The 25847-nt window shown below is 47.1% G+C and overlaps 2 protein-coding genes and 1 non-coding gene across 4 annotated transcripts; 1 reads left to right on the top strand and 2 right to left on the bottom strand.

Moving 5' to 3' along the window:
* The first annotated feature begins 7856 nt into the window (after nt 1–7856).
* LOC120704406 (probable serine/threonine-protein kinase PBL17) lies at nt 7857–20271 on the top strand. Of its 2 annotated transcripts, none has more exons than XM_039988778.1 (7): nt 7857–7992; nt 8094–8158; nt 18178–18655; nt 18765–19072; nt 19169–19438; nt 19548–19671; nt 19756–20271. In XM_039988778.1, exons 3-7 carry the CDS (start codon nt 18250–18252, stop codon nt 20106–20108), a joined length of 1461 nt encoding a protein of 486 aa, XP_039844712.1. In that variant the 5' UTR covers nt 7857–7992; nt 8094–8158; nt 18178–18249; the 3' UTR covers nt 20109–20271. The 2 variants fall into 2 exon arrangements, with proteins under 2 accessions (XP_039844712.1, XP_039844711.1); XM_039988777.1 differs by having other exon boundaries at nt 18007–18655.
* LOC120704407 lies at nt 13222–16213 on the bottom strand. Its single transcript, XM_039988779.1, has 6 exons — nt 15864–16213; nt 15221–15274; nt 15065–15145; nt 14014–14083; nt 13841–13929; nt 13222–13623 (listed from the first exon to the last, which is right to left on the bottom strand). Exons 1-6 carry the CDS (start codon nt 16050–16052, stop codon nt 13489–13491), a joined length of 618 nt encoding a protein of 205 aa, XP_039844713.1. The 5' UTR covers nt 16053–16213; the 3' UTR covers nt 13222–13488.
* Nucleotides 20272–21103: 832 nt separating the features above from the next.
* On the bottom strand, nt 21104–21175 carry TRNAH-GUG. Its single transcript has one exon. It is a non-coding gene; the product is annotated as a tRNA-His (tRNA).
* Between the last annotated feature and the right edge of the window lie 4672 nt (nt 21176–25847).

Here is a 25847-nt window from a genome sequence, read left to right as displayed (position 1 = left end):
GAAATGATGTTTGCCAACTTGCTGTTAACATCGCAAACCATGTGCGACAATCCGGGAGTGGTAAGCACAAAGCTGGGTGGATTTGCCTTAAACTACATGCTGAGTTAATCCCTGCATGAAAACCATACTGATACATGGCAGGTGCGGCAAAAAGAAAAAAAAACACATGTCATGAGGAGTTTTCCGTGTCAAAAAGTACTTAAGACACAATAGAACTGTTTGTTGTTGCATTAAGAGGGGAAAATGCAGAGGTCGATAACATCTTGTATTAGATGGTGTGAAAAGCTTCATTTCTTCCTCTAGAAAAATGAAGGGCATACTTTAGAGCACGTTAAGTGACATTATAAAACAAGTCCTGGTAGTGTGCCTGACATAAGCATTGGATTGAGAAAGGTATGATAAAGAAATGGGAGACGGAATCTCCCCAGCCTCTGATGCAGTCGAGAGGACGGGCGTGCCAAGACATGGACACATTGAGGAATCGTCAGGTTTTCGTAAGCATGGTGGCAAATTTGTTTAATGACTAGTCTAGTAGTGTATGGAGTATATGCATGAGACACGAAATTTGCCCTCAATGATCAATGGTTAGTTGCTACTTGGAGGCAGAGTGAAGTGGATAAGATGGGCTAATCAGTTCATATATGACTAGTAGTATCAAAAGTACTAGGTTTGTGTTTGTGTTGGCCTAGGATGGCTCACCATTCCAAAATGTGAGTTCCACAAGGAGAGAAAAGAAAACAAAAGGTGAGGTGAGTGCAAGCCAAAAAAAAAAGAGGGGGGGGGGGGGGGGGGGGGCGGGGTGGGGGGGGGCACTGCAAAAAAAAAAACATGGACCATGAACTCATCAAGATCCAAGATTCCAAGCAATATTTGTATAGAAGATAACTACAATGATGCCTACATTTTTTTTAAGTAAAGATTAGAACTTGTAGCGAGTTCTGAATGATCACATATACCCCTTCATACCCAGAGAGGTTGAGAAGAGGGTTAGCTTCCTATACACACTCCCAATCCGTCAGTAGCTAATAAGCTAGCTCCATTTTTATTGGACTTTTTGTTCCCATCACATCATTGATTCACTTGGTCACAGAAAAACAAAGCAGCTCCACTGATTTGGTGATAGATTCTGTAACCTTGGCCTAGGATTGGCCAATACAGATCCAATAAAAGGACAAAGTAGCTCAGCATAATGCTACAAGTGACGGTTTTGCCCTCACCTTTTCTAATGAACAACAAAAAGAAGAAGAAGAAAAAAAGAGAGAGAGAATAGTGCCCTTCCCCCATTGGCAATTGGGGCGAGGCCAAATCTGGTCACGATAGATTAACAGACAGTAGTGTTGGACTTGTCTTCTTGATGTGGCTGCCTCTGGGGAGATGCCTTATCCCCTGTTCGTCTAGGCTGTAAAACAAAAAAAAATACTAGTATCGAATAGTAAATTCAGTCTAGCTTGTTGGGTTGATCATGTCAGCGATGATGTCAGCATTTAGAAAATATCATAGCTAATCAATAGCTGCTAATAAATAAGTCCAAATTGGACTTGAGCTCTTGATTGGAGGGCACTAGAAGGCCCTTGAAAGGTGCTGTCCCACCTGTGATGCTGTGAATATAAATAGGAGAGAGTCCTTATGGACATAAGGCTCTATGTTTTAGCCTCTCCCCTAAAAAACCTAGCTGCCCAATCTCAGCTAATCACAGAAATCACAGGTGGACTGCCTTCTCTACTTAATTTTAGCACTAGAAGCAAGAACAACAAAGAAGAAAGACGAGAGGCTCAAGTAATCAAGGTATGTTTAACATCCCATCTTAATTTTGTGGTTTCTTCTTGGGCTAGATGATCCTGCACATCTAACAATGGCACCAGAGCCACCTAGTCTCAAGATTGAACCCTCTAAGTGTTGAATTTCATGTCAACAAGCTACTGTTAGTGTTCATGTTCATGTCTATGTGATCATGTTTATGTTCTCACCCTAAGTTCGTGTTCTGTTTGAGCAATTTATGGCCAAGTTCATGTTGTTCATCATATTCAACAAGTACATGCAAACATGCCCCTATTTAGCCCAAAATTGCTTATGTTCATGCCCAAATTATGTAAACATGCCGCATCAATGAGCATAATAATCTAGAGTTTCGGTCCAAGCATGCTAAATGGAAGGGGAAAATCGAATTAAAGCAAAGCCCTAAGTTTTCCCCAAATCCGAAACCCTAGCTACAGTGAAATCCCCAAAATTATGAAACCCTAACCCTAAAATCAGGGAGAATAAAGGCGCGGTGGGCTTACCTGAGGGCCACGGTGGCCGGCACCGACCACCGTGTCACCATGGACGCCGCGTAAGGTGAGCGCACGCTCGAGGACTTGGTCCCTGAGCGGCCTCGCAGCCCGCCGCGCTGGCTCGGGGTCGGGGGCCTCCTCGTGCACTTGTTGTTGCCGAGGAAGTTGACGCCATGCTAGGCCTCACCGCACTGCCACGCCCGCGCGCGGGAGCGAGGCCTTAGGGCACCAACGAGCGGTGCTCGACGGAGCTGCGCGCCAGCCACGGCTGCGCGCACCTCCGCTGAGCAGAGCTCGGCGGCGCCGCCACATCCTCCGCCACGGGCCGCGCCGCCAGTGTCGTCGCCTCCCGCTCGCCTGCCGCCGCCATCAGGAGAGCAGAGAAGGGGACGAGAAAGAAATAAAATTAGGGTTTCGGGGGAGGCGGCTAAGCGCCGGGTTTTGATCCGGCCAGGAGCAACGCGAACCGTCCGATCAGAATCCAACGGCTCACGGTGGCCGGCCGCTCCACGGGCCTAGCAGGCTGGCGCGGGAGCGCCACCTCTCCGGCCCAGGCCCAGGTTTTTGGGCTTGGAGCCCAGGAGGTAAGGCGGTTCGGCCAAATGGGCCAGGCTGGAATCGGCCCAGCTCAGAAAAGAAATTTTGGGCCGAATTTCTTTGATATTTTTCTGAAAAAATATGAAATAAATATTGGGCTGCATAGTGATGGGCCAAATGAATTGATGGGCTAAGATAATGCTGTTTTTAGATTATAAATATTGTTTCACTCTTAAGTTTTATGATTATGATTGTAATTTTATATTTAAAGATCTTTTGTCATACCTTAGTAAATTATGACAAGAATAATAAATGTATTTATTATGTGATGAAATTTCCATATTTTTTTGGAATCAATTATTATGCTTATGCTCAAAATTAATGAAATAATATTATACAAAATTAAGTTTTGTTTTTGAGTATTATTTTATGAAATTATAAGTTTTTTGGCCCATAAGAATATTAGGGTCATAGACTAATATGATTCATGATTTAAGATCAAATATTATTATTTTGGGCAATAAAATTAGGGTTTTTGACCCATGTATGCTTATTCTCCATAATAAGAAATCATGACCCTTTTATTTATAATAAATAATCCAAAATAAAGTAATTAATGTTTGTTGCCCAAAATGATGTATTATTTGAATAATGACTTTTATGATAAATGAGTTTGTTAAATTTAATGTTAATAATTGATTTATTCCTAAGAAAAATACTCTTATGATTAATCATATGTCAAGATTATGATCAAATCAATAGAAAATTTAGTTTTGAACTAAAGTATTGGACTTAAGTATACCTAATGTTAACTTTTCATGGTTATATACCAACCAAAGTTGTGTATAATGGAGTGTCATAATTTAATACCCATTAATAATGGATTCATGTCCTTAAGCCATGCATATTTAATTAGGTTATTTTCATTAAACATGTCTCAAATTATATAAAGGTGGCTTGTATTTATCATTCTGACCAAAGCTGATTGATAAATACCTGTTCACAAAATTTTATTGTTCTTATCCATTTCTGGCCAAAGCTGATATGGACTAGATCAATAAAAGAAGTACATAGAGACATGTAATTTTAATTAAGTGTGGCTTATATTTGTCATTCTGGCCAAAGCTGATTGATGAATATCTGACCACAAAATTTTGCTACTCTTGTCCATTTCTGGCCAAAGCTGATGTGGACTAGATCAGTGAAAGAAGATTAAAGTCAAATAAAGTGTGACTTGTATTTATTATTCTGGCCAAAGCTGATTAATGAATACTTGTTCACAGAATTTTATTGTTCCTATCTACTTCTGGCCAAAGCTGATGTGGATTGGATCAATAAAAGAAGATTAATGATCTGGAAAAATCTTAATGCATGAATGGCTTATGGATCCTTTCTTATATAAGGCCACAAGAATAATTGAAGTATTATTGGGGAATTATGCTAAAGGCAAAAGATTTAAGTAACCATAAGTGAATATTAGCAACAAATGTTTATGCTTCTGCAAATAAATGTCTCTAATTAAAGTGTTCTCGAGACTTGATAAGTTTTATGATTATATATGTGACTTATGACTATATTATGACCAAAGCTATTTATAGACATGTGTCATTATTTAATTCCCAGATCAATTAAGTTTCTAAGTCTCAAGCATGATCAAAGTTGATTATATTGATATGATATTCCCTGAGTATTAATATTTGCATTAAAAAACTTTTATACCTATTATAATAAGATGAAGAATTATTAATGTTTATTTTCATATTAAGCTCTACTTTGTTTCTGTCCAAAGGTGATGCAAAGTATAATAATTAAAGTTTTATAAAAAAATTATCAATTAAAGTGTCTCTATTGATGATGGTTTGAATTTAGCCATAATTTTCTTGGCTGTTTTAAGTACCCTCAATAAGAAATAGACTAAGTACATAAGAATACATTGTTCATGAGGTCATTAATTATGATTGCATGGACAAATGCAACAAGCTCCTATTAGAGAAGCCTTGATAATTAAGAAATTGATAAGAAATCTAATACATTTCTGTCTATTAATATCTAATGGGAGCAATCTAAAGAAATCTATCTTATGATCAATGCCAGTAAGGATTTGGGGGAGCAAATTCCTCAGTACAATTATGTTATGATTTCTCTGAGAATAATGGAGAAGTTGTTCTCAAAGCCTAAAGATCATAAGTATAAAGCTAAGATATAAAGAATCATTAGAACTTTTGAGTTCATCTTATTATGGTGTCAATCGTAAAATATTATGATTGAAGCTCAAATGATTTTCTACTCATAAGATATTACGAGTATGATGAAATTATGGCCTCATTAATATAAAAGCTTTGAGATAAAGTTCTCAAGTGTTAAAAAGTGGACCGGAGGTTAATGTTAGGCTATTGGAAATATTTTCCATTAGCATAAAGTTTTTGCATCCTTCATCCCAATAATGTAAAATTTTTGTTATGAAAGTTCATCGAAATATGACTCTATCGCTTAGCCCATATTTCGAGGGGGAGAGTTGAACTTCCCACTAAGAATAAATGAAGGAAATACTTTATCAGGTATGTCTATATTTCATTTCTTTAAGTAATTCCTTTACATAATTATATTATGAAAGATATTAAAATTTAAGACACTTATGTATATGTGGGGATTTTGTATTTATTAGTATCTTGGTTTTATTACTTAGCTTCCATTATGTTTAGGAGTATTATTGTCTGACTGAATTAATTTTTAGATAGTAACAAAAGGATTAGAAGCTTTAAGGCAAGGGTGATTAAGAATAATTAGTTTCATTTTTATGCTAATCTTAGTTATGCCTTGTTTGTAATACTTGTGCATCTTTTAATGGTAAACCTCACATAATTGCCTCCTAACTAAGATATAGTTTTAAGAATCCTTTCCATCTCATGGAATGGAAGTTTGTAAGTCTCTAATAGTTATATTAAGTTTCTTCTAATGGAGACAATGTCTAAATATTACTATAAAATGGAATAATGAAAGATACAATTTTATATTATTAGATAAGGTTCATGTAAAATAAGAAATTGATTATTATGATAAAATATATTAAAGAAAAGAATTGCTTATTATTACACATTACTTTGAGGGTATAAGCATTTAGAATGATGAAATAAAGTTCAATAAGAAATTTTGGATTAGTCAACGTCTTGTTGACAACAAGTAATAGGGATATTGTATATTATAAGGAATGAGTTTTATCCTCAAGGAATTAAGTTTATTCTTGGTGATGTTCCTTACGTTATTTGAGTATTAAGATTCGCCAAGATTGGTCCAGAAAATGGGAGTATTAAGTATTATCCCCAAAACTATGTTTACTTCTATTAAAGGCAATAAGTTCTCTTATGTTGTGGCAGACATAAGTGATGGATATATCTAAGTTATGATATGCCCTTAAATTTTAAAGACCGGGATATCTGGCAAACATAAGTCTAGGACTGGACCCCTAGAAAATTGTTTAGAATGCACTGCTTATTGGCATAAGTGCTAAAGAAGTTTTGTGCTATAAGTATAGCACTAAGGGATTACATGCTCACTTTTAAGAAAGTCTGGTAACCAACAAGTTATGGGGTGTTCAGACAATAATGTTTCTTAGTAAAGGTGCATTAATGTCCACAAAAGTTGCACCCTTGTAGGGGGAGCCATATTGTGGAATGGCTTCACCCAACTCAGAACATCATTAAAGATGTAGATTATGTTGTGGCATGTTTAATCCCAAAAGCTGATATATGGGTTTTTTTGTCCCTAATCCATATTATTTTGAGAAAATAAGGGATTTCTTTAGAAATTTATCTCGAAACTTATTATGTAAATAGTGCAGTTTTATTCGAGTAACATGTCAAAGTATATTGCCAGGTCCAAGACATTGTGAAAGAATCATTCTAGAATCAAACATTACATGTTTCAAGGCCTTAATGATGTATTAAGATTTTAAGTTTTAGTGCTCAACAAATAAGTATTAAAGACATAAGTGTTGAGCATTATGTGTTTAAATTTGGTGCTTAGTATATAAGTGTTAAGATATAAGCATTAAGTGTTAAAATGTAAGTGCTAAGCATCATATTATGATTTAAGAGGCTTGCCTTCACAATATTGCCGGCATAAAGATTAAAATGGCAGCCTATTATTCAGGGACAAATTATGATTCTGGAATATGTTTGATTTTCAAATTTGAAGTGCGCACATAAAGTTCATAAGAATATATGTATGTATATGAAAACAAACTGCACTCTGGGACTATTGTAGCACCATCTCCCCATAAGCCTAAGAGGAATCATTTTGATTTTGAACGGGAACCATGGTCACTTAGTCCTGTGGTACTTAATTGACTGCAGTGATTGATTGGTCTGGTATACCGTCTTTTGAGAAATGAATTCGTAAGTTTTGTATAACGATAAAGAGTAAGTTTTGGAGCTCCTAAGTTAAAGAAGTTCATTTGGTATGAGGTGTCATGCTATAGTAACTGGGTTCAATGGTACATATAATTGACCATTGTAATTCTTTTATCTTGGTATGTTATTTTGTTAAAAAAAGTAAACTTATAAATTTAAGCTTTATGATCAATGGGGAGAATGTTGGGTTGATCATGTCAGCGATGATGTTAGTATTTAGAAAATATCATAGCTAATCAATACTCCCTCCGTTCGGAAATGATCTACATATTTTGACTAGAGAAAGTCAAACTTTATAAACTTTGACTAATAATTAGTTAAATTATATGTATAATTAGTTTATAAAATTTATGTCAATACATATGTATTCAAAGAGGTTTTGAGATGACATTGAGTTATTCGTAATTGACATTATATTCTAAGAGTGATTAATAAGTCAAACTTTACTTCGAATGACTTTCTCTAGTCAAAATATGTAGATCATTTCCGAACGGAGGGAGTAGCTGCTAATGAATAAGTCCAAATTAGACTTGAGCTCTTGATTGGAGGGCACTAAAAGGTCCTTGAAAGGTGCCGTCCCACCTGTGATGTTGTGAATATAAATAGGAGAGTCCTTATGGACATAAAGCTCTACGTTTTAGCCTCTCCTCTAAAAAACCTAGCTGCCCAATCTCAGCTAATCACAAAAAATCACAGGTGGACTGCCTTCTCTACTTAATTTTAGCACTAGAAGCAAGAACAGCAAAAAAGAAAAATGAGATGCTCAAGTAATCAAGGTATGTTTAACATTCCATCTTAATTTTGTGATTCCTTGCTAGGCTAGATGATCCTGCACATCTAACATAGCTAGCCTTGTGATCCACTGCACTGTCCACAGCCGATCGGACATGAGTACACAGTGAAAGCAGTAGAGAACGGAAAGGACTTCACTTGAGGATTCAGGTGAAAACTTCGGCCTCGCATTTGTTTGTTGGACAGGACAGAGACATGGTTCCCTGAATCCTCCTTTTCTTTTTGTTCTCCCCTTACCAATGATAGCCCTTGATTGTTTGGCTTAAGCGCCACCATTATCATCTGCAAGTGCGCCCTAGTTTGTTCAGAAAGGCGCGTGCGGGCTATGTGCGCGTATCTTGATTTCTCCACTCTTTACGACCTGCTGCTCTTATCTTGTTCTTGTCGATCTGCATCCAAACTATAAGCTTTTTCCTCCGTTAGCACCCTTTGTTTCTTCACCTGGCGGCCAGGTCGCCCATCGCAAGTTGCCATTTCGGCGAGGTGAATGCCCGCATCTCGTCCGTCGCGGCCGCCATCTGCTGTCGCCGTCTGGGCCTTTTGAGGCGTCGCCGTCCGCCGGACGCCGGGAGGGGAGGTGGAATATGCCGAATGCGGCGGCATATCGCGCAAGCACGTCAGGGTCAGTCCGTCCCCCTCAGCTGCCCAAGCGAGAAGTCGCCGCCGCTGCCTGCCTGCCACCCAGAGGTCCCAGAGGCCACAGGCCCGGTCGAGCTCGCGCGGGCCCGCGGCCGGAGGGGATACCTGTTTCGAGAACCGTCCAATTTAACATTATTTTAAACGAACCGTCGGTCATTATCATTCAGATAAGAGTTAACACGTGCTTGCCGGAGAGCGTGCCACGTGTTAGACACGAATAACCGACACGTCATTCATCCAAAATAATATCAAATCCGATAGTCCCAGTATGTGCTCCAACATACACCCAGAATCAACATATACACATATCATTTACAATCAAATACATCACAAAAGAACCACAAATAGCAGTTTTTACATTACCAGAGTTCGAAACTTAATATTACAAGCTCAACATAGAAAGGTTCAAACTAATCTCCATTACAAGCCTCGGGTTCAAAAAACAATATTATTCAGAAATTTAAAGATTATTATATTTACATGCTCTCACGGAGCTCGATTACGATAAAACCTACTATGATGATGATGTCTTGCTCAAGGACATCATCCCAGCCTCAACGACCTACTCCTCCCCATACTTAGAACGGCGGGGTAGAAGTGGCCGAACACCACTTCCGGTTGACCTGCAACTAGGGTTAGAAGCACCCTGAGTACAAAGGTACTCGCAAGACTTACGCGATTAAATAAATAAGGATCATGCAAAGGCTCAAATAAAAACTTTAAGATTAAATAATTATTACATAAGCATGAGCTCTCTAAACTAACACCTAGCAAAAATAATTAATGTTGCCCGAACCCCCATTAAATTTTAGTGAAACATATTAAGAATAACATAGTTATTCCCGAGTTACTAAAACCCACTCCAACATGTCCGCACTTCTACGAGGAGTTCATGGGATAAAGAGCGTGCTCATAACCGAGAGCGCGGCAATTCGAATTGATTCAAACCTTACAATGGTGTACTACTTTACCCACACGACGCGAGGACCATGCGACTCACCCAACCGATCACGTTGGGCAAGGGGTACTCACGTCAACCATTCCCAACAAGGCTCAACCATTGAGGGTACGCCCAGCTTGCGCGTGGAGACTTAGTTCCACCGGGGACATCTCTAAACTTTCCTATACATAGTTCCACCCGGGGACACACTAAGCCTCCCTGCATAGCCCTTGGCCACGTATCTGGGACCAGGCCCCAATGATCAAGTAAAAGAAGGTAATTGGCTCATCCGTACCATTATATTAGATATGTGGTAGCACGGAAAGGTGCTCAAAACCAACGTCATCAACTCGGTCCTTAATCAATCCAAGCGGATTATGCCCATGTGACTTCATTCTCTAGGCCCTACTATTCCGCTCGAATCTCGATACTACCAAACTCTTACCACCAAGCCGAACCGGTGCAACAAGGATAACCAGTAAGTGTGATACTACAAGACACTCCTTTCTAGCAAGCGATATAAGTATTCTAAGCAGAGTTAAACATCTAGTCAAGTTAAGTAATTAACTGACTAACAAGTGACAAGGACATGAGTAACAAATCAAGGAAGAACAATGCATGAAATTGGGTACAAGAATGCAATACCTACATACTATATAACCCAACATTACCCGATGAGATAACTAACTAACTCAGATTAAATAGGTGCAAGGAATTATGCTTAGCTGCTTGCCTCGGCTAGCTCCAGGCTCGACCGCGAACGGGACTCCAGGCTCGAGCTCAACGGACTCGGTGGGCTCCACGGGTTCGACCTCCGATGGTTCGGTCACTATAATGCATGAATGAAATGCATGCATTAGTGCGATGCTATACTTATGCATAAAATAAACTGCATGAAATGATATGCGTGAAAAGATATACATGAAATAACATTTTGGATATGCAATCCTGACAAAACCGGAGGTTCCGGAATTGTAAACCGGAGGTTCCGGTTTCAAAACCGGAGGTTCCGGTTTTAGCACTTGTTAGGCCAAAACCGGAAGTTCCGGTTTCTAAACCGGCGGTTCCGGTTTCAGCCGGTCACTGGAGGACTGTCCACTCCAAAGAGCTGGACCGTCCGTGACTCGACTTCGACACGGCGAGCATGGCGCAGCGGCGGCACGGCCGTGTTCCGGTGACAGAGCAGGGCCGGAGAGGGCCGAAGGAGGCGCGCACGGGGTGTTCCACAGCAAGGCGAAGCTCACCCCGGCGGCAGACGGCGAGGAACGGCGACGAGGCGGCGGCGCGACGGAGAGGAGCGGCGGCGGGCGGAGTAGCTCGCCGGGGGCTCTGTACGGTGAATGAAGAGGGCGGGTAAGGAAGGGAATCGAGCGAGGAGAAGGAGAAGATGCTCCCCACGTGAGGAATCGAGCCACGGCTCACCGGAGACGACGAATCGACGGCGAGGGCGGAGCTCGGACGGCGACAGCAATGGGGGACGGGGAAGGAGCTAGGGTTTGGTCAAAGGGGCGGGTCTAGAAGGGCGAGGAGATGGCGAGCGGATGGATAAGAACGCACACGCGGAACGAGGATCGCCGACGCGTGGAACGAGGATGGCCGGCGGCGGTGGTGACGGGCGGCGCGCCGTGATTCGTGCTCTGCCAACCGGAGCAGAGTAAAACCGGAAGTTTCGGTTTTTGAATCCGGAGCTTCCGAAATTTAAATTTTTCAACCCGGAATGTTACAGGGACGATCCAGACCTGCCCGTGGCAGCGGGTACCCGTCGTCGTGTGCGTCGAGCTAGCTGACATGCTTTCAGCTCAGACCGCCGTCGCCATTCGCTTCGCTGACGATAAACAGGAGGTTTCGCATTGTGCGTCGCAACCAAAGAAGATGATGAAGTGCACGTGTCGCGCGGTGCTGACGTGGCCGAAGCGCAGGCGCGAGAGCTGCTGCGTGAATCAGGGAGCGTCAAGGTTTAGAGCATGGCTAATAGTTCCGCTGCGAGTCGAATGGGAGGCACGCCATCATGTGGTGGACCCTACTAGCCCAGCCAATAGCAGCAGAGACAGACACCCCGTTCGGCAAGCTGGAGCTGGAGGCTGGAGCTGGAGTTGTGTGAGAGAAAAACACTGTTGCCTGGCTGGTGGCTGGAGGCTGGAGCTGGAATTGTGTGAGAAGGAAATACTGTAGAAGCTGGAGGCTGTCCACCAGCCGAACTGGGTGAGAGTCTCCTCGCTGGCGCTGGCTTAAGCGGGCGCATGGCGAGTCACCCGTTGCCTTCTCTTGCTCAATGTAGATTCTCGGCCAGCTCTCCGCCAACCATGCCATTGCTCTTGCAGATCTGGATCGGCGAGTACCGTCGGATGTCCGTCGGGTCCAATGACAGACACAGCCTCACAAGGTAGCTGCTAGGCGAGTAGAGCATTGATCTCCACACCTGATCTGAATCTGATCCTCCATCAGCCTCGCGTCAGGCGTTGATTATTCGATCGGAATGGTATCTAAGTATATCCAGGCGAATCTCAGGTCTCAAACCAATCATGGGTACGATCGGGTCGGGTCGGGTCGCTTTCCCCCAAAAGCTGGACGCGACGGGGAGAGAAACCGCCGCGGCAGCCGTGGGAGCAGGAGGAGCACAGCAGAGCACCATGGGTGATGGACTGATGGCCTGTGCCAGGCCACTAGGCCAGGCGCGACGCGATGCGTTGCAACCGCATACACGGGTCCCTGTTGGCAGCTGGTCCGGTCGCGCGTCGACGGCGACGCCGGGCCCGGGAGGCCTCCCGCGGAGCTGAAACGCTGCTGCCCCTCGCGCACCCGCCCTCGCGGTTCGTCGCGTCGCGTCGCGGGCGTCCTGCCGCCGCCGCCGCCCACTACTTCCTTGCTCATTGTAGTGGAGGAGCAGCAGCTAGGCCAAGAGCGAGAGCGACAAGCCGACAACCACCGCGGTTTCACGGCTCCCTCCGAAACGCCTGCCAATTCTCCTCCTCCGTTGCAAACCAATCGAGGTCGAGGCACCGGGCCACTTGGACAAATTCATCTGCTTTTTTTTTGAAAAGGTATTCATCTGCTGTGTGTATCCTTTTTTCTTCTTCTTTTGGTCGTGGAGTAAGTGGGGCCCTGTTCACGTGGGACGGGACGTCACCCTGACCACAACAGAATCAATTTCGCCGCCGAGGAGGACAGGACCCGCGACTCGCAAGTCGCAACTAGGGAGCGCGCGCGACTGCGCGAGGGCGACGCGCCGACCGCGGCCAGCCACCCGTCCTCGTCCCGCCTCGGCTGACGGCGACGCCAAGAAAACCTGAAAAGGAATGGGGAATTCCATACAGCAGCACAACAGGCTCGGAGGAGTTGCTGGTGACGATGACACTTGTTACGGATGGATCAGCTTCCCCGCTTTGTTTAATCCGATCGATCCTGCGGGCCCCCTCACTCACCCACTGTCCATGGATTTGGAACAGCGTAGCCCACACACCCAAAGCATCTGTCAGTTTCTGTACCTGACGATGATAACTAAAGGGCTAGAGAGAGGCTCATGATGCGTGGAACATGAGCTTCGAGTTTCTTGGTGTGATTGGGCCGAAGCCCAATGCATTCACAGGGATCCGTGGGCTTAACTGACTGGTGAAAGGACAGACAGATGCAGTCGTTCGGTCCAGCAACACTTCCAGTTTCCCTTCCACGCACGAAACTTGGCTCTCGGAACAAAACCAGTCATACAGGTTACAGAGTCTCCGTCCACACGGACCTGAAACTCAACAGAATTACAAGCACGGACAACGACCGTGTACTCCAGATCAACGATGCCAACCGTACATTGCATATCCAGTGCGGCTAAACAGTTTCATGAATGAATGGATTCGTAATTTCGAAAGGGCAAACAGCGCAAGCGTCACTTGCCCTTCTACCCAGCTCGCTATCTATCTTTCAGCTCCTTTTCGAACTCGCGCAGTTTCTCCTGAATAGGTGCAAGGAAGGACTTCATATCCTTGCAAATCTGCGCTTTGATGTCAGATGAGATATCCTTGTCTTCGCTCAACCTTACATTTACCTGACAGGAAAATACACACAAAAAATATATCGTGAACCACTATGATAGAGGCAGCAAAAAATAAAATAAAATCAATCAATATGCATCCGATTGTGCCATTTCCTGATCCATCATGGATACAAGAATGTGTCTTTCTGAAATTGTTATTTCGAAGGGATGGATCAAGTTACCCCTCAAAGTCAAAGTGACAGAAACTCAAAGCAAAACAGTGTTTTACCTCCAAGTCTTCAAGCTCGCCAAACGAAAATTCAGGAATCTCCAGGTGACCCTTGACCTTCTTGTTTTCTTCCTCAATTAACCATTCACCTGAAAAACACAGCCACAAGTGATGTTTCAGTAAAGGAAGGTAATCTTGATGAATAACTCAGAAATTTTTAAAAACAAAATCACCTTTGAATTTCAAGCTCAGTTCATAAGTATAGCCCACTCTCTTCTTATTGCGAACTGTGACTAAGAACGCCTGCCAAATAACCAAGATTGTGGTTATTGAAGCATATGCACTACAATTTAAGGGACAAAATGACCCACAGCATACATCTGACTCCATCTACCAATATCTGGAGCCAGTAGAGACAAATTTCCTCACCGCTGGCTTAGATGCAACCCCATGAGAGAAAGGTTAAAACAATAGAAGTCATCGCTCGATCATCAAAATAGAGAAAAGAAAATAGCCCTCCATAAGCCTATAGATTTTTGCTGTTTGACTAGGGAGAAATTAAAAAAAAAATCCAATAGAGCTAAATTGAATGTCCACCTAATTCTCCATTCATGGACGGGAAAAAGGGCCAAAAGCTTGTGAATCTTAATGACGAATAACATTGCTAATTATAAAAATATCCAATGCTTGTCCACCTTTTTGTTATTTACTTGGCTGAGCTACTATTGATGGAAGCTAGCGCATGTTTAGGTACTCATCAGTTCTTACTTCTTTCTGTAATATTCAGTGTCCACATTGGCAATATGTCAATTACAAGTTTACAACTCAAAAAATAATAGTAAAATTAGTGACAAAGTCACATACTTGTTAACCCACAAACAACCTGTTAAGGTGGAAAACTTTACCAAAATTAACATGAAGAGGGTGAACCCTGAGGGATGTCTAAAAGATTAAGCTTAGAAATCATAAAAAAATATCTTGTTTCTCACATATATAATAATAATATAATATTCTTCTTTTCCTGTCCAAATCCTTTGAAGGTTATTAACTTTATCATCATTTGACAGATTCCTTGTTTATATTAAAGGACACCTTATATTTGTAAGAATCGCATTAAAGTTTATAAAAAAGCTACCTTATATAAATACTAGAGTGCTAGACTATAAGAGGTAATCGCATACCACATAAACTTAGCTGACAAAATAACAAGAATCATTCTCCACCATTGAACGTTTTTGAATGAAAAATCAAATGATTCTGTGAAAGATGGTACTAAGTACTCACATCGCCTGAGCATCTGGATACTTCATAAACAGAAGCCTTGCCAGTAGAGAATTCCAAAGGATCTAAAGACCCCAGTAAATCCTGTAGTTGAGTAGTATCAAAGACTGCTCAGATGAAAATCGAAAAAGAAAATAATAATATGGGCAGGTGTCTCACCTTTATCCTACTATTGGCCCATGAATTCAGGTTCTTTTCCTCCCAGGTGCCAGCCTGCAAACAGCACAGCAAAACTTAGTTGATAACTTGATATACATTGCTGCCAATGCTAAAACCAAGCAATTCCATAGAAGCTATAAGAACTGAAGAGGAGAAATGAGCATGCAACGATTGAATTTCATTCATACTTGAACAGAGGAAACGATGTTCTGAAACCAATCGTGTGCCACAAGGCGTTTATCAGATGAATTCTCGCATCAAGTCGAAATGGGACTAACGGAAGAGAAGTTCTGAGGCGTTCTGTGCGTCTGAACTTCTCAGATGCAATCGCCTTGGGAGTCAGGTTCTTGTTACACTACTGGGAGTTGTCATAGATTGCAGGAAGCAGCAAGACGATTGATTTATAATCTACTGACTACTAATGAATCGATTCCTACAGCGATTCCGCACCTTTTCTAATAAGCAGGGCAAGTCCAAAGACAAGTCAATCTAGTCAAGCTTCTCTGTCACTATACGTACATGAAAAAAAAAACAATTCTTTCCCCCGTTTCTCCATCAGCTACACCAGGTGCAAGGGTTGACGTTTAAAAAAAAAACAAAAAAAGGTGCAAGGGTTGACGCGAGGCGAAGGCACGAGGCGGACCTGGTTCCAGACGGAGCCGAGGGTGGCCGGCGCAGGGTTGGCCGCGAGGTCGGCGGCGTCGAGCTTGCGGGGCGCGGGTAGCGGCGCCGCGTCGCCCGTCGCCTCCCGCACCCAGTACCTGTACGACGTCGCCTTCTCCGCCGCAGACTCCGCCGCCGCCGTCGCCGTCGCCGTCGCAGTCTCCTCCATCTCTCGCGCTAGCTGCGGACCCGAGGCGGCGGAGAATCGCCTTTGCTCCTTCCGGCAGTTTGGTTTGGGTTGGTCGCTGCTTCAGGAGAGTTCGCGTCCGGCCCGCCGCGAGCAGTGCGAGCACTCTCCCGGGCTGTTTTGACGCTTTCAAGTTTTCCGTCCCGATGTCTCGGGAACCTTCCTTACCACGTGCTTCATTTTCTTCTTCTTCTTTTTTTTTTTTGGGTCGAGAATTTCAGGTTAGGAGTTGCTCCAGTTCATTCTGGGCTTGATCAGCGCTTCCTGGGCCCAGCCAAACAAATGTCAAGAGCCAGCCCAGCCCAGCAGGAAAATTCACTGCAGCAGTTTGTTTTTGGAAACAAAAGTCACACGCTCACGGTCAGCGGGCTGGGCATTCAGAGAAAATGAGAACCCATCGGTTCCTAGAGAGGGTCGGTTCCTAAAAAAAATTGAGAATCTCCATTCTTTTCAGAATCGAGAACCGAGCAACTTCGATTTCAGTTAGTTCGATTCGATTCAGGTTCTACTCGAAGAAATCGAACGCAGAGCAGACTTAGTGCAGAGCTAGGGTTAGGTGGAGCCGTGGAGGTCGGGCTTGAGCAGTACAGCGCACGGCGGGGCCGGAGACGAAGGAGCAGGCGGCAGTGAGGTGGAGGCGCCATGGTTGATAGGGATGGCAATTTTACCGCGGGTGCGGGAACTCGCGGGTACTCGACCCGACGGGTGAGGGTGTGGGTATGAATTTTTACCCACATGTATGGGTATGGGTATAAAATTTCACCCGCGGGTAATTTTTTACCCGCGGGTATCCGACGGGTACCCGAAATACAAATAATAATATAGTGAACTCATATCATTCACAAATTTTATGTCTCATTTTCTTGTGATTGTATGAACTAAATAAACGGATAGTGAGATTGTGTGAACTAATAGATGTGAAAATGATATTGACATTTTGCTTATTATTTGTAGTGAAGCGTATGATCATTGTTACATTTTTTTAGATGAAATACATAACTAGAATTGAACGCATGTACTTACATACAACTACAAAATAGATGTTGAAAATACGAAAAAAAAATGGTGCAAGATGATCCGTTTACTTCTACTAATGCTTTGCGTTCGCTTATATGGATGATAAATTCAAAATATGGTAGTCAATACAACCAAATGATATGTTATTTATGCTATTATTAAAATATCCGATGGGTACCCGAAACCCGACCCGTACCCGGTGGGTATGAGTACGGGTATAAAATTTTACCCGACAGACTTCGCGGGTACGGGTATGTCTTATAGTTTCAGATATTGTCGCGGGCGGATATTTGCTCTACCCGCACTTTACCCGACCCGTTGCCATCCCTAATGGGGGATCCTCCGCGGGGCCCTGTGCCGTGCTTGGAGTAGGGGTGGTGCGCGGCGGAGCCAAAGAGGGAGGAGGAGCAGGCAGCGAGATGCTATCGAGGATCCTCCGTGCGGCCCTTGTAGTGGCCGCGGCGGCCGGTCGGGCTCAGGAAGCAGTGGGGTAGGCTGGCGGCGCAGACCTTAGGCCCGGCCGCGGGCAGCCAACGGCGGCGACGCCGGCCTCCAGGCTAGCCGTGGGAGGGGAGAGGCGGGAGGCGGGCTCAGGCGGTGGTCGTAGGGCCCGGGTCCTAGGCAGAGGGTGAAGGACGTAGCTTTGGAGAGGGAGCGGTGGAGGGCGGAGGCGGAATGGGCGAGCCGCAGCTTGCTCTGGCTGACTAGGGTTCAAGGCTGATGGGCTATGGTTGGGCCGCCTCCTCTCCTCATATGGGCTGGTTCGGTTCTTTTGATTAACCAAGATTAGAAACCAAAAGAACCAGATTATTTCGGTTCTTGGAAAATAGTAATCGAACAGAGAACCGAATTTCTCATTTTCGAGAACGATTCTCAATTATTTCAGTTCGGTTCTTGATTCTCAATTAATTTTGCCCAGGACTAACGGGCGGGCATCGCTCCCGGCATCTGCAACAAGCGGCATTTGCAACAAGCTGCAACTTGAACGGCCGGCTAACCTTGAGATTGAATTTGTGCAAATATATATATTTTGGATCAATTTACTCTTACATTTACACCTGATATTGAATATTGTCATCAACATCACCAGTAGGAAGGAATGCCCAGCAGCTTGGCGTGCATGTCGTCGTCAGAGCGGCGGCGCCGGCAGACGGCCTGAAGCATGACCAGCACGGGCGCAGCAGACGCGTGGCTCTGCATAATGCGCCGCGTCGCACGCCAAATTAAGGCATGCAGGCAGCCGGGGCGCTGGCCACCCAAAAGCAAGGAAGCTCCCTGCTCCGACCATTCCTCCCGTCGCCTCCCTCCGGTCGTATTCATCTCGCTCTGGACCCGCCTCGCTCCTCCCTCCCTCGACCCCACCCACCATCTCTCTCCCCGGCGCGTGGTCGGAGGCCGCCGTCGGTCGGCCGCCCTCGCCACCGCCCGGCCGGAGAGATCGAACGCATCATCATCATCCTGCTGGATGATCAGCAGCCTGCCACCGCTCTTCCAGAAGATGCATCGGTGGATCCTCCCCAGCTGCGGCGACATCCGGCCGTCGCGGCCGTCGTCGTCCCGCCGCCGAGGTGCCATGAATTAATTGATCATCTTGTAGTATGTATTTTCTTTGTTGATGTGCTTGGATGAATCGATTAATTATTTTCATCGCCCATGGCGCAAATAAATGATCTGCAGTTGCTGAGGCGCCGCCGGCGTCCCCGCCGAAGCTGAGGAAGGTGGTGTCGGAGGGGACGCTGGCGGTGCCCAAGGACGTGGAGGAGTTCCGGACGATGTCGGCGTACGGGTTCCTCAAGCTCTTCACGTACGAGGACCTCAGGCTGGCCACCGGCGACTTCAACCCCGGCCAGATCGTCGGCGAGGGCGGCTTCGGCGTCGTCTACCGAGGGTTCATCGACGACGCCGTCTGCAAGGGCTTCGCGCCCACCGAGGTCGCCGTCAAGGAGCTCAACCCGGAGGGCCTCCAGGGAGACAGGGAGTGGCTGGTCTGTCAGTCAGTACCAGTAGTGTTCTTTAATTATCTTTCTTTTCCTTTTTTTTTTTAATTTGCATTTGCATGCGTCTTCTTCAATCTCGGGCAGACGGAGGTGAGCTACCTCGGGCAGTACAGCCACCCGAACCTGGTGGAGCTCATCGGCTACTGCTGCGAGGACGACCACCGGCTGCTGGTGTACGAGTTCATGGCCAAGGGCAGCCTGGAGCACCACCTGTTCCGGCGCTCCTGCACCCTGTCTTGGACGATGCGGGTGGCCATCGCGCTCGACGTCGCCAGGGGCCTCTCCTTCCTCCACGGCGCCGAGCGCCCCATCATCTACCGGGACTTCAAGACCTCCAACATCTTGCTCGACGCGGTAAACTAATAATTCGTTCGTCGTCGATCGAACGAAATCAAATTACTTTTTTAAAAAAAACAACAATAATGAAATTAAATCAGAGGATCCTTTCTGCTCTTGGCTGCAGGATTTCAACGCCAAGCTGTCGGATTTCGGGCTCGCCAAGGCGGGGCCCATGGGCGGCGCCACGCACGTCTCCACCAGGGTCATGGGCACCTACGGCTACGCCGCGCCGGAGTACATGGCCACCGGTAGGTACATGTACATACCCCCGCCGTCCGCCGCCGCCGGCGCTGCTCGCCGACTGACACCGCCGGCCGGGCTCGTGCGTGCAGGGCACCTGACGGTGATGAGCGACGTGTACGGCTTCGGCGTGGTGCTGCTGGAGATGCTGGTGGGGCGGCGCGCCATGGAGCCGAGCCGCGCGGGGGGGCGCGAGGGCAGCCTGGTGGACTGGGCGCGGCCCATCCTGATCCGGCCCAAGAAGCTGGAGCGGATCCTGGACCGGCGGATGGGCGGCCCGACGCGGGGCCTGGGCCGCGTGGCCCGCCTCGCCTACGACTGCCTCAGCCAGAACCCCAAGGTCCGGCCCTCCATGTCCAGGGTCGTCATCACGCTCGAGGCCGTCCTCGCCGCCGGCGCCGAGGAAGAAGGAGAGGAAGAAGGCGCGGCGGCCGCCGAGGCTTAGGTAGTAGGGTCATCGTACTACGCTTCTTAGCTGTATGTTTAATCCCAAGGGCATGTTGTTTGGCACAATCCTAATCCCATGAGAGCTGTTCCTATAATATAATCTGAAGATCATTTGATATTTTCCATGAATTGAAACGAAGTTTGTGTAGTAAAAAGATAAGTTTTGGGGCTGTGTGCATGCGCTCCTAATCTTCCAATCCTCTGACGCGATCTCCCATTGCAACCTAGCAGCTTCGGTGGCATGCAGTTGGGAACGCTGCTGCATCTTTGCTCGGAGATCCATGCAGTTGCCATAAGCTGAAGGGTGAAAAGAAGTTTGTAAAACCGAGATTAAGCAGTACAGGCAGAAAATTGAGATTAAGTTTGTAAAGCTGAGGATAGGTGTGTGTCTCGTGATGGAATCCCGCCGTAGTCCAAGAATTAGCACCTGCTCTGATTTTGAATATAAAGTTATTTTGACCTTGGGACATTAATTTTGTCTTCAATAATCTAGCCATTCGGTCTACTTACCTTAATTGTTCAATATAATTTCAAACTTTTACCTACTTTTTCCCACAAGTTTTATACTATGTTTCAGTTAAATGATGGATTAGCTACTTCGGGGTCTGAACTGGGGAGGATTGAGTTTTTTTACTTTTAAAGCTTAGAGGAGATCAATGGGTTTTGTGACACATAAAAAGGAATCCAGTGGCTGGGAAAAGGATTAAAAAAAAAGATCAAAGTGTGGCTGCTGGGATTCGAGCCCAGGTCTCCACGGCCACAACGTGGAATTCGGTCTACTTACCTTAATTGTTCAATATAATTTCAAACTTTTACCTACTTTTTCCCACAAGTTTTATACTATGTTTCAGTTAAATGATGGATTAGCTACTCTGGGGTCTGAACTGGGGAGGATTGAGTTTTTTACTTTTAAAGCTTAGAGGAGATCAATGGGTTTTGTGACACATAAAAAGGAATCCAGTGGCTGGGAAAAGGAAAAAAAAAAGATCAAAGTGTGGCTGCTGGGATTCGAGCCCAGGTCTCCACGGCCACAACGTGGAATTCTCACCACTAAACTACAGCCACTACAATGTTAGATGATAAATAAAACTAGTAAAGTCTTCGTTGCTACGCTGTTGGTGGAGAAAAACAACAGATCAGCCAAGAAATCGGGCCTCAGCCTCAAAACTGGGCCTCCATAAATCAGATTTCTACAGTAAAAACTGCTTTTACATTGTTCCCATGACACAAAGTCCCTATGTCAGTCGATGTAAATCCTCGGCATAGCCTAATCACCACTGGGAACGTATCCGGTGCAAACTCCGTGCAAACCTACTAAAAAAATATTTCAAAAAATTCTGAATATTCTTCTCAGCTTACCTCATCTATATATAAAATTTCATAGTCAAATTCATCTTACCCTAGAAGTTAAAAAAAAGACAAATTTGGAGTGCATTTGAACCATTACTGTTTGTCAAAAAAATTGTCTTTTTTTTTAACTTCTAGGGTAAGATGAAATTTACCATGAAATTTTATATACAGATGAGGTAAGCTGAGAAGCACATTCAGAATTTTTTTCAGAATTTTTTAAAATATTTTTTAGTAGATTTGTAGGAGATTTGCACCAAAACTTAGTTCGCTTGGACAGAGAACGTGAGTTGCAGTGCATCACAGAAGCTCTTAGCAGAGTGATGAAGCGTCCTGAAACTCAGTCCTGCTCAAGCTGTCAAGCAGGTCCATACGCCAAGGCCAAGCAAGCATTCACCTTCACCTCCCACCAGTGCATGTGCATTGCGCGACAGGCCCTGATTGGCGGAGCGCCCATGGCCGCCGCCGAGGTGCGATCGTGCGAGGGGCTGTGGCGGCCGTGGAGAGGACCGGAGGCGGCGCGCGCGCGCGGCGGCGTCGGCATGGCCGGGTGGTGACCAGAGATGTCCGGGGAGCGCCGGCCGATTGGTGCTCTTCTAGCCCCTGGCGTGGCGTCCACGGCGAGGGGCGCAGCCAGGCCGGCGCGTCGTCGGCCGGCAGAAAGCCGACGAGTGCACGCGGAGACCTCCTGCTCGGCGTCGTCGACCGTCTTGCCGTCCACGGCGGCACAGCCGGGCCGGCGTCGTCGCTGGGCAGCAAGCTGACGAGCGAGCGTCAGCGCTCCTACAGCCGGACGTCTGCCGACGATGGCTTTGGGACTCATGGCGGCGCCGACGATGTCAGCCGGGTGCCCCGGTGGGCGGTGGCGACCCGGGGGGCGGACGGTACTCTGAATATACAGTCCGGGGGTGGACGGTAAATGAAATACCGTCCACCCCCGGATTGTCTCCGAGGCGTCGGATCCCACATGTGCGGCTCAGATTATATTGCGCCGAGTATAGTAGGAAACGGGGAGACGCTTTTCTTCTTCCTCGAGCTCTCCACCGCTCGCCGTTCCCCTCGGGCCTCGGTAACCCCGGCGATCCCGTGACCAGCAGGGGCCAAGCGTCTCCGAATCCGCCGCAGACGCCGCCAAGTGAGTCCCTCCTCCGGTCGCGCGCGCCATTCGCAAGCGGTGGCCGCGCCCCTTCGTACGAGCCAAGGCCAGGAACATCCCTTTGTAGCGCTTGACCGGTCGACGTTCCCGGCTACGGTGGCCGGTGGCGCAAGCCGCAGCCATCATACGTTGGTCTCTGTCGTCAATGGTGGGTGGTGTGCTCGTGTCCTTGCAGGATTCGTAGGTCAGACGTTTCTGGTGCAGGGAGGGAGTTTAGGCAAGGATAATACTGCGAGATAGGCTTTCGATTCCATCACAATGATCTGATGTTGAGGACAGAACAATCGGATGCTCCTCGGATAGTAATTCGGTTATGTGCTGCAACTAGAGTGATCTCTGCTTTCAGTTTTGCCCAACACCTTGATACTACTCCATGGCCGTAAATGAAATACTGATCGCCACTGTGATGGATGCTAATAAACCAGGAACTGGAAATCATACCCATAAATGAGATTCAAAATTTATTTGTCCCTTTGTTTGTGCCAGTCAACTTTGGATATAGAGTTTCAGTAAGCAAACAATGCGACTAACTGAATTCTTCCTAAAGTCTTTGGATACAGAGTTTCGGTTCCACGAGTCCCTCTAGGGCTCTGACAAATTTTTTTTTGTCTCCACATTATTGTCCATTGCATGCTGTTCTGTTAACACAATGACAAGGGAAAATTTGGTCTCAGTTAGCTCATCACCTCCGAGAGAAAATTCCTGCACCAAAATAGAAATAAAAGGTTGTATGTGTAACAGAAAATGACAGTTCTTGTCATCAGCTATCCTTGATTCTATCACATGTTTTAGCTACAAATTGTGTTAACTTCACCAAAATGTGCCAAATGACAGATGAACAAGTGAAAACGAACGAGCAGGGAATCAAGACCAATAATCAAATAGGCAAGGAACAGCAGCTGTGATTTCATTGATAGCAAATCCAGGATACAATTCCACTGCTATATATTTAGCCTAGAGTATACTATTTCTGCATCTAGATTATGCTCAGTATAAAAAAAACATGAAAAGTATAGCAATTACGTTAAGCAATATGATTAAAGGGACTAATACTTTTTAAAGTCGGGCAAAGCAAAGAAAACGCGCTCAAGCATTGAAGTGAAGTCGCCAGCTTGAGTCACTCGACGCCTTGTTGCTCTGCTCTCAAAATTCTGACGAAACTGAATCGGGTGTCCATTCCTGATGAAACTAAAAGTGACACTGTTACTGACGAAACTAACTGAATGCCCAACTTCTGACGAAATTTCAGTCCTGCTGTTGGTAGATTTAGTTCCAATAGGGTGAAGATTGAATGGGACCACAGTCACTTGATTTTCCTGCATAGCAAATCCAGGATACAATTCCGCTGCTATATATTTAGCCTCCTCCTCCTCGCCAACTTTTTCTTCCCCTGTGACTGACGACGGCTGCAGGCCACCACCGATGTTAAGTTCGTCTAAGTCCGGCTCCTTTGGGCACCACCTGGCCTGGCCATGTCGGAGTGAGACTGCCACAGTGCCACTTCAATTAGGCTTCCTCTTCTTAGATGTACGCCCAACCAAGAAGCAGCCATGAAGCTTCTCGATCTGTCGCCTAAACATGGATACGCAAGCAGCAGCGTCGTGGACGGGGACCTCGAATGCGCAAGCGGCAGCAAGGGTCACAGGCACAGCCTCAGCCGCAGCTCCTTTCTCTGGACAGGAGCTAACACGAACAAGGCAGCGCTAGCTCCCAACTGTGCAGGTTCTGGTGCGCGTACCGGGTCCACGTCGATCGCTCGCCGTCGCGCGTGAGCGCGGTGGCGGAGCGCCTGCCTGCAGCTGGCGCCGGCGGGGGTAAAAAGAGGGACGCGCCACCGGAAGCGCACGACGCCGGTGCAAGGGTGCGGCGGCAAGGTATCCAGGCACAAGTACGTGGGATCCGTCGGCCTCCGGGACTCGCCGCCGCTCGGGCGAGCCGCGGCGTGCGGCGGAGAGACGGCGGCCTGGCGATTTCAGGGGGACGGTCTTTGAGATACCGACCGGGTGGACGGCTGGGTGCCTAGGGTTCGTCCGATCCAGAATGTGCGGCCCAGATCGACGCTTCACGTGAGAGCGTTTCCTTCCTCTTCCTCGCGAGACTCCGAGTGCGATCAGGCCAGGCCGCTCGCGGCTCCGCAGCCCGTCCCCGGCCGGCCCTGCTCATCTCATGGGGCTCCTTTGCTGCTGCACGGCGCCATGTCCGCAGCACACGCGCGCTTCACGCCTTGTCGTCCACGCCGCCGGCAGTGAGCGCCCCGCCGTGATGCCGGGCGGCCTCGCCTCGGCACCGTAGAGCCTCCCGGAGACGAGGACGTTAAGCGCATAGGAGCCCACGGGGCTCGCCACGGCACTGAGGCTGCACAGCGTGGATTACTGCCTGAGCCCGAACCGCCGAAGCGAAATGCCGACGACCACCGACCTCTGCGCACCGGCAGCTTGCGGCGGGCCGGCGGCGCCGGCATGGCCTGTGGAGAGTGGTGAAGGGACATGTCCGAGGAGCGCCGGACGATAGGCGCGTGTGAGGCTCGAGCCTTCTTGGCGTGGCGTCCATGGCGACGGGCGCGGCCGGGCCGCGCGGCGTCGTCGGGCAGAAAGCCGACGAACGCGCGCGAGGCCTGCTGCTCCTGTGAGAGCCGCAGCTTGGGGCGAAGTTCATCAGACGGCAACGGCATGGTCGATGGTGGCGATGGACGCCGGATCGAGGCCAGATACGTCTCTTCTCGGCGTCGTCGACCGTCTTGCCGTTCGCGGCGGCTCAGCCGGGGCGGCGTCGTTGGGCAGCAAGCTGACGAGCTAGCGCCAGCGGGACGTCCGCCGGTGACTGGGCACCGGGACTCGAGGTAGCGCCCAGGGGAGCGTGGTTGCGCCGAAGATGTCGGCCGGGTGCCCCGGTGGGCGGTGGCGAGTCTGGCGAGTGGCCACTGGCATCCCCGACCCGGGGCCGGGGGCGGACGGTGTCTAAGTGACCGTCCGGGGTGGACGGTAAATGAAATACCGTCCACCCCCGGACTGTCTCTGAGGCGTCGGATCGCACATGTGCGTTGCGCCGAGTATAATAGGAAGCGGACCCGCTTTTCTTCCTCCTCGAGCTCTCCACCGCTCGCCGTTCCCCTCGGGCCTCGGCAACCCCGGCGGTCCGGCGACCAGGGGACGGGTCCCTCCTACGGTCGCGCGCGCCATTCGCCGATCACGTCGTCGACGACTCAAACAGTGGCCGCGCCCCCGCGTACGAGCC

The sequence above is a fragment of the Panicum virgatum genome, chromosome 4K, assembly GCF_016808335.1.
Source record: "Panicum virgatum strain AP13 chromosome 4K, P.virgatum_v5, whole genome shotgun sequence".
NCBI lineage: Eukaryota > Viridiplantae > Streptophyta > Magnoliopsida > Poales > Poaceae > Panicum > Panicum virgatum.
This window is presented reverse-complemented; position numbering and strand designations above follow the sequence as displayed.